Source organism: Crocuta crocuta, unplaced genomic scaffold (genome assembly GCF_008692635.1).
Source record: "Crocuta crocuta isolate KB4526 unplaced genomic scaffold, BGI_CrCroc_1.0 scaffold219, whole genome shotgun sequence".
NCBI lineage: Eukaryota > Metazoa > Chordata > Mammalia > Carnivora > Hyaenidae > Crocuta > Crocuta crocuta.
Genome location: NW_027551572.1, coordinates 3,959,512 through 3,974,368, shown reverse-complemented (window position 1 = coordinate 3,974,368; position 14,857 = coordinate 3,959,512). Strand labels below are relative to the sequence as shown.

General features: G+C 33.6%; 1 protein-coding gene across 8 annotated transcripts in view; it reads right to left on the bottom strand.

Moving 5' to 3' along the window:
• PPIG (peptidylprolyl isomerase G) overlaps positions 1 to 14,857 on the bottom strand; it is a 46,828-nt gene that overhangs the window by 26,600 nt on the left and 5,371 nt on the right. For all 8 annotated transcript variants that reach the window (XM_077751220.1, XM_077751227.1, XM_077751221.1 and 5 more), the window contains 5 exons: positions 5,854 to 5,931; positions 5,688 to 5,762; positions 4,729 to 4,836; positions 4,231 to 4,275; positions 2,829 to 2,916 (listed from right to left, as the gene is read on the bottom strand). In XM_077751220.1, the coding sequence (XP_077607346.1) occupies positions 2,829 to 2,916; positions 4,231 to 4,275; positions 4,729 to 4,836; positions 5,688 to 5,762; positions 5,854 to 5,914 (377 nt within the window). In that variant the 5' untranslated portion in view covers positions 5,915 to 5,931. The remainder of the gene's footprint in view (positions 1 to 2,828; positions 2,917 to 4,230; positions 4,276 to 4,728; positions 4,837 to 5,687; positions 5,763 to 5,853; positions 5,932 to 14,857) is intronic.

Here is a 14,857-nt window from a genome sequence, read left to right as displayed (position 1 = left end):
CCATCTAGAGATGTAAATACCATTGTGTATATCATATGTGTATTTGTATTACATGCTACATTCAATGTATACGCATATTTTGCATCTAGATTTAGTCAATCCTCACCTCACAGACTCCATGCTTTCAAGTTCACTTGCCCACTAGAATTCATTTATAACCCTAAACCAATACTCTGTGTTTTCATGGCCATTTTCAGATTGGTGAAAAACTGTATTGAGTAGAAAAATTGGAACTCATGTACAGTGCTGGTAGGAATGTAAAATGATGCAACTACTGTGGAAAACAGTTTAGTGGTTCCTCACAAAACTAACCATAGACTTACCATATGATCCAGTAATTCCACTCTTAGGTATATATTTAAAAAATTGAGAAGGGACTCAAACAAGTATGTGTATGCCAATGTTCACTGCATTACTCATAACAGCCAAAAGGCAGAAACAATCCAAATGTCCACCAACAGATGAACATGAATAAACAAAATGTTTATTCATAGGTTTATTCATTATTATAGGTCTGTACCTATAATAACATGAATTATTCGTGTTTATTCATTATCATAGGTCTGTACCTATAATGGGAGTGATATTCAACCATAAAAAGGAATGAAGTTCTGATACAAGCTACAATATGGCTAAACCTTGAAAACATGCTAGCTGTGTGAAATAAGGTTGATACAAAAGGATAAATATTGCATGACTCTGCTTGTACATCTAGAATATGAAAGTTCATGGAGACAGATAACAGAATAGAGGTTACCAGGGGCTGAGGGTAAAAAGAAATGGGTTAGTTTCTGGGACAATGAAACCATTTTGGAAACAGTGGTGACAGTGGCATAATATTGTGAATATAATTAAAGCCATTAAATTATACACTTAAAAATGGTTAATTTTCACATCACTTATGTTGCCACAGTAAATAAAATTTTTAAGATTTAAAATTGAAGTTGCTTCTTCGAAAGTAATAAAAAAAATAAAACACAAGTTAAAGAAGGGTTACCTAGAAATTAAGAGAGATAAGGAAAAATCAACACAGAGTGAAGATTCTGAGAATGTATGTGAAGGATTACATAAGCTTAACAGAGAAGTTTTGGTTAGCACTGGGTTTTAATTTAAAGGAAAACAAATGATAACACTCAGTGTTGTTGAGAACCTGGTGACACTGGCACTTGCATACTGTTAATACTAGAGTACACTATGTAGCAATATGTATAGAACATTTAGGTCACATTCTTATTGCAAAGAAAGACGCCCTGGAAATAGGAATGTTTTTCTTCTATTTATCTGTGTTCTAATTTTTCTACAGCCAGCATGATATAAATTGTTTTCATTTAAAAAATCAGAAAGACCCGTATGAAGGCAATTCATTGAATGAACCAGAGTCTATTCACACACCAGAGTATTATGAGGCTGCAAAACAAATGAAAAGGATCTCTATGAACTGATATGGAGTGATTTCCAGGATATACTGCTAAGTGAAAAGAACAAAAAACACTGTATATAGTATGCTATCTGTTGTGTAAGAAAAAAAGGAAAGAAAATATATATGTATCTGTGCTTATTTTTGTAAAAAGAAACAGAAGTAGATAAGCCAGAAACTAATGAGGTTTGGTTACTAATATGGATGGATGGGAATGGGATGAAAATACGGGGAATGGCAATGGAGTAAAATTTGGTGGGAGTGATACTGAAGAGGTATTCTTTTTGAATCATGTTTTATAAACTTAAAAAAAAAGCTAAAAACAAATCAAAACAAGGTGAGAGAAATATAATCATACACAAATAAACTAACATACTTTGAGCCACAAAACTACAGAAAATTCACACCAAAAGGTACTAATCTGAGTCACTTTTAAACACAGTATCTTAACTACATATCTTCAGTCTAAAATCAAAAATATCTATAAATAAATAGTAACTCTAGTTAGGTTACTTTTCAGAATATCAATTTTTTAAATAGAATTCAGCAAATGGACAGAAATTCTGAAGATAATGGGAGCCAGGTTTTTCACTATTGAATTACAAATATGGAGTAGTAAATCACTGAAATAAGCCATATGGTGCCTACAGATTAAGTTCTTCTGAGACCAGGAGAGTTTAAAGCTATTGAGGAGGAGAGCAAACCTGTGCCAATAGGACATGATAAAAAATATGCACTGTTGAAAAGAGCCCTGGCCAAAATTTTTTGGAGGTCAGAATTGGAAGCATTTGTAGTACCCACTTTGGAGCTATAAATAATTTTTTGTGAGTATGCAAATTCACAAATATAGAATCTTTGAATAATGAGGATCAACCGTATTTCATTCTTTGTAAACAAGTAATTTATAGAGATACTCTGTAAATATTCTGTTTATTATTAAACTTGCCCTATAAATAGATAATTCTTTCCTCAATCAATCATTATAGAGATGACTGCAAAATGGTAACTTTCCTAGCATTCCTTTTAAATTTATTAGCTGACATTCTACTAAGAAACAGCTTTTCCTTTTCTCTTATTATTTATACCTGTATGTGCTGCTGGATTTCTATTTTATTTGATAATACGATACTATCATAACTTCTTTTGATGCTCAAACTGTCCTAATCTGGCCAGTGGGAACCATACCCTTCAGGCTGGCTCTTGTGTCCTTCCGACAAATCTTCGTAATTTGGAAATTTTAGCAGTAGAATTCACTTTCCCTTTCAACAATTTTGCTTTCTTCAATGATTCACGGTTTCCCGCCCTTCACAAATTTTCCTCATTATGGATCCCTCTCCTATTTATTACCAATTAATGAGAAATGACACACCAAGAAATGGATATTTTAAATGATCATAGCATAAGTACTTACATGAAGAACTGTGAACCGTTTGTATCCTTCCCTCTGTTGGCCATAGACAAGAGAAATTCTTTGTTGTGTTTAACAGCAAAACTCTCATCTATAGAGAAGCAAAGTTTTCAGTTATACTATAGGTATAACCTCCAAAAAAATTTCATTCTCACTCTTCACATCTTGTTTTCTTATGTGCTCTGTTGCACCAGATAAAATTTAGATAAATGTTATCTAAAGGTTAAAAGATGAGAGAATCAAATATTAACCAATTCCTTCTTCCACCTTTTTAGATTAAAATATTTCTAATTTTTAATCCCTTGCTATAAATTCAAATACTACTATCACCCCACCCCCCCATTTCCATTTGTATTTACTTGTCTTTTATATATTTCTGGAAAAGACAACACAACTTTCTTTGCTTATTCAAACAAAAAAATAAAATGTTCCTAAGAAAGAAAGAAACCAGATAGAATTCTTTTACATTTTCTCTTTTATTTTCTGAGCACAAAAAAGCACATGTGGTATTTTAAGCACAAAGAGGCACTCATTAACTTAATCTCTGCCACAGCATCATTTACTGCAGAGAGTAGCTTGCCTTCTAATCTTGGATTAGAATATGAGAACAACCCAAGTAGAATGTGAAACAAAATTTTACTGAATCCCTAAAGTGAAAGATGTGAAACATGAAATCCTTTCCACATTCATGTTTATAGTCTTTAAAATGATCTTCACATTAATAAAAAATTCCAGAGAGAAAACTTAAATTTGAGAAAATTATAGCCAAAGTTTAAAATACCAAAGGGATTTTTTAAAAAGTGCACAGAAGGGGTGCCTCAGTGGCTCAGTTGGTTGAACATCTGACTTGTGGTTTTGGCTCAGGTCATGATCTCACGGTTTCTGGGTTCAAGCCCTGCATCGGGCTCCATGCTGGCTTGGGATTCTCTTTCTCTCACTCTCTGCCTCTCCTCTGCCCATGACTGCTCTCTCTCTCTCTCTCTCAAAATAAATGAACTTAAAAAAAAAAAAAAAAAGATAAAAAAAATGAGCAGAAAATGGATCCACTTAACATGTGAGTACGGTTATACTGTTAGTACGAAATCTCTCTTAATAAAGATTGCTAAATCTCTTTTAATAAAGATTAAGGTAAAGCTGTGGAAGTGCCCATCAAGCACTGTAATTCTAAGAGTTTATTATAGATCATTGAAACCCTTCAAATAATATGATGTATTAATGTTCTAACCATACAAAAAAACCTACTTCTATAAAGTCTATCATAGAAATGTTTTCACAAAAAATTAACTTTCAGATTCACTCAATGTAGGTGGATATCAGTATACTATTTAATAATCTTATTGATTCAACAGAGAAATATCAAATACAGAAAACATTAAAAATACAATTTAAATGTAAACATCTTTACCTTCAAAAAATCCTCCATAAATAGATTCCCCTCCTCGTCCATTCCCTAAGAATGAGAAACATGGACTCTTGAACTCCCACGACAGTAATCTCTTTGAAGATGCCACCTAAACAAAATGCTGCTTACAAAGTAGGTGCTTAAATGACTTCGAATAAGAAATACTCAAAGGTTCACAGCAAATCATAAAAGACATTAAAGTCATTACTGACAAGATCTTTACTTGCCAAATTACTTTCTTTTCTCTAGGACACAACAGTAAGAATGTGACAAAGCCTATTACGATTTGTGGAAAAAAGAAAACTCAGCTTCTAATGATTATGTAGATCTTTGAACAAAAGTTAGATTTTTTTAAAAAATGTCTTTAAAATTATAATTTCAGTGTTTTTACAGTTTAAAACTTCTTTTGTCTATGAGTACTTCTAGAGACTTGTCTAACTTTAAGGTCTATGATACTTAACAAAGTATTATGATTTTCTTTTGTGAGATTCAAAGTCTTACCTTCACTGAAGTCACCACCTTGAACCATAAAATCCTTGACAACTCTGTGAAAGAGACAACTCTTATAATGTAATGGTTTCTGAGTTGATTTCCCTGTCCCCTTTTCACCTATAGAGAAGAAAAATTAGTAAGGCATTTAGTGGGGGAAAAAAAAAATCAAGGAAGCAGTATTAAAGCAAAAATAATGATGAAAGCTTTTTCCTGTAAAATATACCTCTCTTGAACTATGTAGACGTCTTTAAACTACAGAATTTTCACTCCCCTCAGGAATTTTGTTTTAAGTTCATTTAAAAATCACCAATGTTTTTCTGGAGAGTGTAGAAATGTAGAAATCAATCTCAGATAAAAGCCCACTGCAAATAGTATTTCTAGGGGTACTAGGGTGACTCAGTCAGTTGAGAATCTGACTCTTGATTTCAGCTCAGGTCATGACCCCAGGGTCATGGGACTGAGCTCTGCATCAAGCTCCGTGCTGAGCATGGAGCCTGTTTAAGATTCTCTCTCTCTCCCACCCTCTCCCTCTCTCCTTCTGCTCCTCTCCCCTACTTGTGTGCTCTCTCACTGTCTCTCAACAAAGTAGTATTTCTTTTTCTTTTTTTTTTTTTTAATATTTTATTTGTTTCTTTATTTTGAGAGAGAGAGAGAGAACACAAGCAGGGAAGGGGCACAGAGAGAGAAGGAGAGAAAGAATCCCAAATAGGCTTTGCACTGCCAGCACAGAGCCTGATGCTGGGCTCCAACTCACGGTGAGATCATAACCTGAGCCAAAACCAAGAGTCAGATGCTTAACCAACTGAGCCACCCAGGAGCCCCAACGATGTAGTATTTTTAAGAATTACTTTCACATCCTGGTCAATGGTACATAATTTGCATGGGGAAATCTAAAATATGTTAAATTAAAAAATTAAAACCATACTCAAATGGGACTAGTATCAGGGCAACTGAAAATGTCAACAAACCTGTACAAAGACAACGAAAGTTCTCGCATGTTTTGGGGCACACATCAGAAAATAATTCAAAGACAACTCTTCCAGCTGAAAGAGAATAAAGCTGGTTTATACTTTACCAATTTAAAATATTGAATATTCATTTATAAATTTTACACAGGAGTATTAATTTTCTTACCAGGTTGATTATTAATGGCAATGTCAAAAAAACATCGAGGGCGCTGAACCTTTATTCCCATGGCTCCAATACTTCAATCTATGAATAAAATGCAGTTTCAGACAAACAGACCAAAAGAATAAAAATTTTTTTATAAATTTCTGGGGGAAAAAATTCTAGTGCATAAACGAGAAATGTAGTTGAACTTATTTTGATATTTACCCCAAGACAATATGGATTCTTTTTGTTTTTGAGATTGGATTGCATTTTGTGAAGCAGATAGAAAAGACATAAAAGAAAAGCCTTAGCCTAATATAATAAAATTTCTATTTTAACAACCTAATGGAGATTGCCACCCAAACAAAAAACTGTATTGTCTGTATGATGAGTGAACTCCACAAGATTAAACAGAGAAAACTCAAGGACAGACTGATCCAATCCTTTTGCTCCTTGAAAACAAAAATGAATGTTTTGATTAAAATGGTGTTTTAAAAAAGAAATTCAAATTCCTAAAAAATACCAAAAATAAATCAAGGAAGAAAGTGGGATATTTTAATGATAGAAATATATGGTAGGTTTCCTCTCTGAGTAAAAGCACATTACATACGAGACTATTTTCTGATCATGAGCAAGGGCCTGTAGTGATATACTAATATAGACAAAAAATACCAATAGGTGACATACTTTGTGTACTTTTATCTATACAGCAGATAGCTATTAGTTAACATTCTTTTGCTACAGCATTTCTTTGAAGGACTTAAGATGTTTCAATCATGATTCCTGGTGGGAAATGACAGGGTAAAGAGCAGAAGAAATAAAGGTACTTAGTTTAAACAGCATCCAAAATTATGGACTATAAAAATGACAGGTTCATCTGCTCAGAATAGAGATTGAAATGTATATGCTTTTCTGAAAATTATCTTATCTAAGGTGGTAGCTCTGCAAGCAGTGTGTAATAAGTCCAGTGAAGCTGTGAAAAATCTATAAAATCTATATTCTTCATCCCAAACAGATTCCTCCCGTTATCAATTTTTAGGTAGATTCAATATAGACTGTAAGAAATAATATACAGTATATACTTTACCCATTTTCCTCCAATGGTAACATTTTAGGAAAATGTCTAATAGCACAACTGTAGCATAAAGGCAGAACAAGGCTGATATAATCCTTTATCCCATTCACATTTTCTAGTTTTACTGGCATTCATCTTGTGCTTCTTATTTAGCTCTAAACAATTTCATCACACATGCATGTTTATATATCTACCAACATCCCTTATCAATTTTACAGATCCCAAACACATAAATTAGGGATTAAATTATAGAAAAGAGATTATATTGCATTAAAATTCAACCCAAGTGTTGGCATATTCACTTTTGCCATTACTGCATGGGAAAGGGGGGGAAATACCATTTTCTCATGACTTCTCAATTTTTTATTTCTAATAGATAAAATGGATATTAGAATTTGTTTCACATGAAACAAAGCAAAAAAAAATCTAAACTTTCAATCCTCCAGTAGGTTATGCAGACTTCCTGAAAATAAAACAAAACTTAGTAATTTTAATATCTTGCATTAAGTGTTTGTTGCATTGTTTACTTGTACAGAATTTCAATTCCTGCACATTTGAAATTGAGGATATGTTGAATCCATAAATCTGAGGAAACTATCTTATCTTAAAAACTAGTTAGTACCTGATTATCCTTTATCTTCTACAGCTACTAATTTAACCACAATATCCCAGGTGGAAATTTCTATTCTTATAAAATTACTATAGTATAGACAATATTGCCCCAAATTGTTTATAATCAGAATTAATTTCCTAGATACAGTACTGTGCTCTTGAAAACAAACTCCCAATTGGAAAAGCAGGCCTAATTTATGATAGGTCAGAAAAAACCTTAAGTTACCTATAACCTTTTTAAAACTTTTTAAAATATTTATTTTTGAGTGAGAGAGAGTGCAAGCTGGGGGATGGTGCAGAGGGAGACACAGAATCAGAAGCACATGGGACTCCAACTCAGGAGCCCTGAGATCATGAATGACCTGAACTGAAGTCTGATGCTTAACCAACTGAGCCACCCATGCTTCCCACTCTTAACATTTTAGACATACCTTTGATAATTTTCCAAGTTTCTCAATTCTAGCCCACAATGTAAAAAAAAATCCTATAGCTCTGGGACTTTGAAACTGAAATGAATACCACCACTAATTTATAGAATTATGAGCACAAGTGGGAGCTACCAGGATAGTGTTTTATTTTGTTTTTTATTCTGAGGGCTGCTTACATAGGAGAATTCACTTTGGGAAAACATTGGGCTACACTTAAGAGTTTATGTAGTTTTTAGTATGCTGTATTTCAATAAAAAGTTTACTTTATTAGGAAGTCCAATTGGCACTGACTGAATTTTAACTTCAAAAATTATCCTGGGATACCTGGGGGTTGAGCATCGACTCCTGATTTCAGCTTAAGTCATGATTCCAGGATTGTGGGACTGAGATCGGCATTGGGCTCCATGTTGAGCCCCCTTAAGAGTCCTCATTCTCTCTCTGCCCCCTCCCCCACTCATGCTCTCACTCTAAAAAAATAAAAAATAAATTTAAAAAATTATCCCAAATGCTCTCGCCATCTTTACTATTATTATTTCTTATCTGGAATATGGCAATTGCCTCCTAATTGGTTTCTCCTGCTTTTACTTAGTTCTCTATTTTCTATTTTCATTAGAATAACCAAAGTGGAATGATTCTTTAAAAGTATGATTTACCACCTCATTCCTCTAATATTTTCTAATGTCTATCACATTTAATCAAAATGTCTTGCCATGGGGGCAGTTGGGTGGCTTAGTTGGTTAAGTGTCCAACTCTTGGTTTTGAATCAGGTCATGATCTCACGGTTTCATGGGTTTAAGACCCACAAAGGGCACTGCACTGACGGTACAGAACTTGCCTGGGATTCTTTCTCTTCCTCCCTCTCCAACCATCCCCGACTTGTGCCTTCTCTAGCCCTCTAAAAATAAACTTAAAAAAAATTCAAAATGTCTTTTCATGCATTTTAAGAACCTAAACTAGCACTGTCCAATAGAAATGAGTCACATATAGTTTTTAAATTTGTAGCAGCCACATTTTTAAAAAGATATATAATAATAATCTATTTAACTCAGTATGTCGAAAATACTATTTTGACATATAATTGACACAAAAATGTTATTAATGAGATATTTCACATTCTTTTTTGGGTAGTGAGTCTCAGAAATCTAGTGGTTATCAATTTACAATGGTCATGTTTCAAGTACTCAATAACTGCATGTGGTTCATAGCTACTGCTGCACTGGAAAGCACAGATCTAAATATTTTAGCTCCTAACGCCCTCCATGACTTCATCTAACATGCTTCTTCTCCTTCAGACACGTGTTCCAGCTGTCCTCCAAACATCCCAAGGCCTCGTCCTTCATCAGGTCTTTCATACTTATTTCCTTTGTGTGGGATGCTCTTACCCTAGATCTTCCCCTGGTTCATTCCCTCACTTAGTGTAAGTCACTGCTCAAGTATCCCCTCCACATGGAAACCATCCCTGACCAGTATATTCAAAGGAGCAGTTCTTGCCCTCTAACACTTTATATCCCCTTACTTGCCTTATTTTTCTTCCAATTATTTATTGCTAATTGATATTTTATTATGAATTCAAGTTTTTATACCTATTCTTCTTACTAGAATATAAGCCCCATGATATGATAAACCTTTTCAATTTTGCTCTCCTCTTAATTCCTAGTGCCTCAAATAATGCTTGGATATGACAAGAAATCAGTATTTAATAAATAAATGAATATACATGAAAGGATAGGCATGTGTGAGAATGCTGTCTTGTAACACTGTAACAACAAAAAGAAAACATCCCACAATGAGAGAACAGCTAAATAAATTCTGGTATACACATGCTATTAAATATTACATAGCAGTTTTAAAAGTCTATATACTCTATCCAAAAATCCTGTTAGTTACTTGAAAATTTAAAAAAAGCAAGTTGCATGTAAATATCTTGTTTACACCCTCAAATAATACTCCATTTCTACAGATAAAGAGTTACATATCGACAGTACTCTGTCAGAGGAGACTAAGAGTAGGAATGGAGGTCAATGGGAATCTTTAGCTTTAAATGAAGACTTGCACTTTTGCAGTGAGAATATATTCCTGTATTAGTTTCCCAATTTAAAATTAATAAAAAGTTTTAAGAATAAAAATGTTATCTGTATAATAAAATAAAATAGTAGGAAACAGGATAATACTAAGAGCCTATCCCTAAATGAAAGGGTCATATGATTTTTTTAGCTTCTTCATTTCCCAAGTGTTCTACAATAATACAGACCTGTAAAAAACAATTATTCAAAAGGCCACTTAAATATTAATGTACTTTTTAAGTGTCTTACTTTCACGATTATTACTGTTGTTTGCATTCAAATCTAGAAGATCTTAGGAAATTACTTTTCTTTTTCACAAAACTGTGTACCCCTACCCCCATGGAAACTAGGAATATGAATATTTATCTAAATGCTAGATATTAAATAATTTCTCAGGTTCATGAACAATGAAATAAATAATGAGAAAAATAGATTTGACTTCATGAAAAAAATTTTATTATTTCTTTTTGTCAGAAGGAAATTAGAAAAGTAAAAAATAGGGGGAACTATTTTCAACAAAAGTGACATGTTAACTTTCTACTATAGAACAGTGCTTAGGAAAGGGGCCACTAGGGCAATTCTTCGCTGACTAGGACCATCCTAACTTACTGCAAAAACACCAATCACCTGTGGCCCTATGTGTATCAGCACATCTGGCAACCACAAAACCTTCTGTTCTTCTGACCCCACCTTTGAGAACTAATACCACAGGTCCATGCACCAAACAATTAAAAACACAAAAACCACACAAAGGAACATAAACAATTTACAAAAAGTAAAATTAAAAATATAAACCACACAAATGATTTTGCTAAGCAACTTGGTATTATAGGCCAACAACTCTGAATATACTCATATTCATTATAACCTTTAACACTTTAGTAATTCAGTATCTTGGAATCTCTGTGAAGGCAACCATTTTAAATGAAATATTATTTGATTTTGGTTTAATAATAATTAGAAACAACCTAAGTCACACACAACTGTTGAGTAAATTAAGAAATATTCATATGACAGACTATTACACTGCCTGTGAAAAAGCAATTTTTAAAAATATAACATGGAAAAAATGTTAAACAAAAAAAGATACCACCATTATATGGTTAAAAGGATTATAAGTATAAAAACATTCAGAGCGCCTGGCTGGCTCAGTCAGAAGTGCACGTGACTCTCAGGGGCACCTGGGTGTCAGTTAAGCATCCGACTTCAGCTTGGGTCATGATCTCACGGCTCTTGGGTTCAGCCCCTCATCAGGCTCTATGCTGACAGCTCAGAGACTGGGATTCTGTGTCTCCCTCTCTCTCTCTGCCCCCCCCACCATTTTACTGTATCAAAAATGAATAAAACAATTTAAAAAAAGAAACTGGTTAAATAAATGACCCTCTCATGAAATGAATGGCATTCAACTAGCCATTGGAAATCATACTCTTACATGTTAAAATTAGGTAACGTTTTCACCTATCAGACTAACAAAAATAGACAATATTGACCTTCTTATACATTGTTACCAACAGTAAAGGGGTAAATTGATACAATCCTTTGTCAATGACAATATACAATATTACAAGTGCACTGAATACCTTCCCACTCAGTAACCCACTTTAGAAATTTATTTTATACATATCCCACACATTTGCAAAATAATGTACAAGGTTATTCAAGGCAGCCATTGTTTCAGTAGTTAAAAGGCTCTAAATCTAAATGTCCATAAAGAAGAGTAGACTACCTAAATCATATTCTATCCATACAATGTACAAGGCTATTAAAAAAGAATGAGAAAGCAGTTTAAGTACTGTTCCCTCCAAGACATTTTGTTAAGTTTAAAGAAAAAAAAAAAAGCAAAGTACAGAGATATGTTTGGCATGCTTTCTTTGTACTTTTTTCAGAAAAGTAAAATACATATATATATATGTTTGCTGGTCTAAAACAGAGGTCACTGGGGGGGAGAGGAAATGGGTAGCTGGGGAAGATGTGTAAGATTTTCTTACCGTACAACCAACCTTCTATCTTTCCAATTTTATACCACATACATGAACATGTGTTAAGAGAAAAATTATCAAAGACTACTCATGGATGAAGGGATATTCATAATATATTAGGTGAAAAAAGCAAGTTAGTAAAGATCTCAATTTTACACATAAGAGATGTACATCAAAAAAGCAAGTGAGGGGTCCCTGGGTGGCTTGGTTGGTTAAGCATCCAACTTCGGCTCAGGTCATGATCTCATGGTCTATAAGTTGGAGCCCCTCGTTAGGCTCTATGCTGACAGCTCAGAGCGTGGGGCCTGTTTCAGCCTCTGCGTCTCCCCCTCTCTGACCCTCCCTTCCTCACATTCTGTCAAATACTATTTGATCTCACTTATATGTAGAATCTAAGGGGGGAAAAAAGGTAAATAAAAAAATGTATGCATACACACACACCCCTGCCCAAACTCACAGGAAAACAAATCAGATTTCTAGTTACCAGGGCTGGGGGGAAAGAGGTGGGGGAACTGAATGAAGATAATAAAAAGATGCAAATTTCCAGTTATTAAGTACTAGGGATATAATGAAAAACATGATGGCTACAGTTAACTGCTATATGGTATATTACAAAGTTGGTAAGAGAATTAATCCTTAAAACTCTCATCACAGGAAAAAAAAAAGTTTTCCCTGCCATCTATACCAGGTGATGCATGTTAGCAAAACTTACTGTGGTAATCATTTTCCAATATATATAAATCATATGCTGTACATTTTAAACTTATATAGTATATAACAATTACATCTCAACATAACTGAAAGAAAATAGAATTTACACCATAATATTGCCACTGATTATAAATTAGGTAGCATTATTTGCAAAAGCTAAGACATGGAAACAACCTAGGTGTCCACTGATGAATGAATGAAGAAAATGTGTTATGTGTGCACATACACACATAGGAGTATTACTCAGCCACAGAAACAGAAAGAAATCCTATCATTTGTGACAATACATATGGACCCTGGGGATATTATGCTAAAAAAAACAAGTTAGAAAAAGACAAGTATCATACGGTCTCACTTATATGTACAATTAAAAAAACTAAACTAAACTCATTTTAGGTTCTGGGGATGTAATATACAGCATGACAACTATAGTTAATAGCTCCACAATGTATATTTAAAGTTGCTAAGAAAGATCTTAAAAGGTCTTCTCACAAGAAAATATTTGTAACCATGTGAGGTGATGGATGATTAACAAGACTTAATGTGATCATTTGCAATATGCACAAACATCAAATCACAATGTTATACACCTGAAACTAATAAAATGTAATGTCAATTATATCCCCCCCAAAAATTAATAAATAAAAGAAGCCTACCCCAAAGATTTACACAGAAATATTAACAGATTATATTTAGGCCCTGAGTTTAAGGGTAATTTTTATGTATTTGTTTTCCAAATTTTCTTCAGATAGTACTAATTTTACAACCAAGTAAAAAAACCTTTAAAGAAACACTAATAAAACAAGACACTTTGCTTATCAAAGTAGTAAAGACTTTTTTTTAAGTTTTTTTTTTAAGTTTATTTGAGAGGGGAAGGTGGAGCCAGGCGAGGGGGAGAGATAATCCCCAAGTAGGCTCCCCACAGTCTGTGCAGAGCCCAAGGTGGGCTCGAATTCATAAACCATGAGATCATGACCTGAGCTGAAGTCAGAGGCTTAACCAACTGAGCAACCCAGGTGCCCCAATAGTATATACATCTTTTAAAAGAATAATTCCCAAATTAGCATGCAGCTCCTCTGGAAATAGTATGAGAAACTCTTAAGTGTTTAAACCTTAAACTGTATTCACCTTAAATCAGTAAAATTCACCTGCTAGGACTTTAAGAAACTATCCTAAATTTAGAATGCTTTCATATGTATGAGGGTGCCTGGGTGGCTCAGTCAGTTAAGTGTCTGACTTTGGCTCAGGTCATGATCTGACAGTTCATGAGTTTGAGCCCCACGTCAGGCTCTGTGCTGACAGTTCAGAGCCTGGAGCCTACTTCAGATTCTATGTCTTCCTCCCTCTCTCAAAAATAGACATTAAAAAGATTAAAAAAGAATGCCTTCATGTATAAAGTTAGCTATCTTAGTGCTCCTTTTAGGAACATGTAATCAGAAGCAACCTAGTCAATATTACCAAGAAATGGTTAAATCGTGGTCTCTGGTTGAACAAAATATCACAGCTGGTAGAGGAATGCTTATTGGGGTCCCTGGTTGACTCAGTAAAGCATGTCACTCTTGATTGTGAGGCTGAGACCCACATTGGGTATAGAGATTACTTAAAAATATTTAGAATAATAGTAATAATAAAGCAATGCTTATAAAGATTAGTAATTTTGAAAATGCTTATAATTTGTTAAAAAATAATCAAGATATAAAACAGTATATGCAGAAGCATAATCACATAAACTACTCTAAAATCCAAACTTATAAAATTCATAAAAAGAAAAAAAAATGAAATGGTCATTTTTATGTTTGGACATAAGACTGAGGGTTTTTGCCTCACTGTACTTCATTCTACTTTCTTTAATAATTATAATTGTTGTCATAGGTTAAAAATTTATAATATATATTTATAATCTTCTAACACTATAATGTACATGTCTGTAAGTGATTATTACATTTAGATTACACTATATAAAGATACTATTTACAGGAATAGATTAAGAAAAATGAAAGAGCAAGTTATTAAAAGCACTACAGATTATCTCGAGTTACATAAATGCTCTTCTGTTATAGCTAATGAACAATGAAGACTAAAAAAGTGGCTCAACACTGTCTCTACTATTACTGAAATCAGAGTTTACCTCGTCAGATATATAATACATAGTATTTCCTC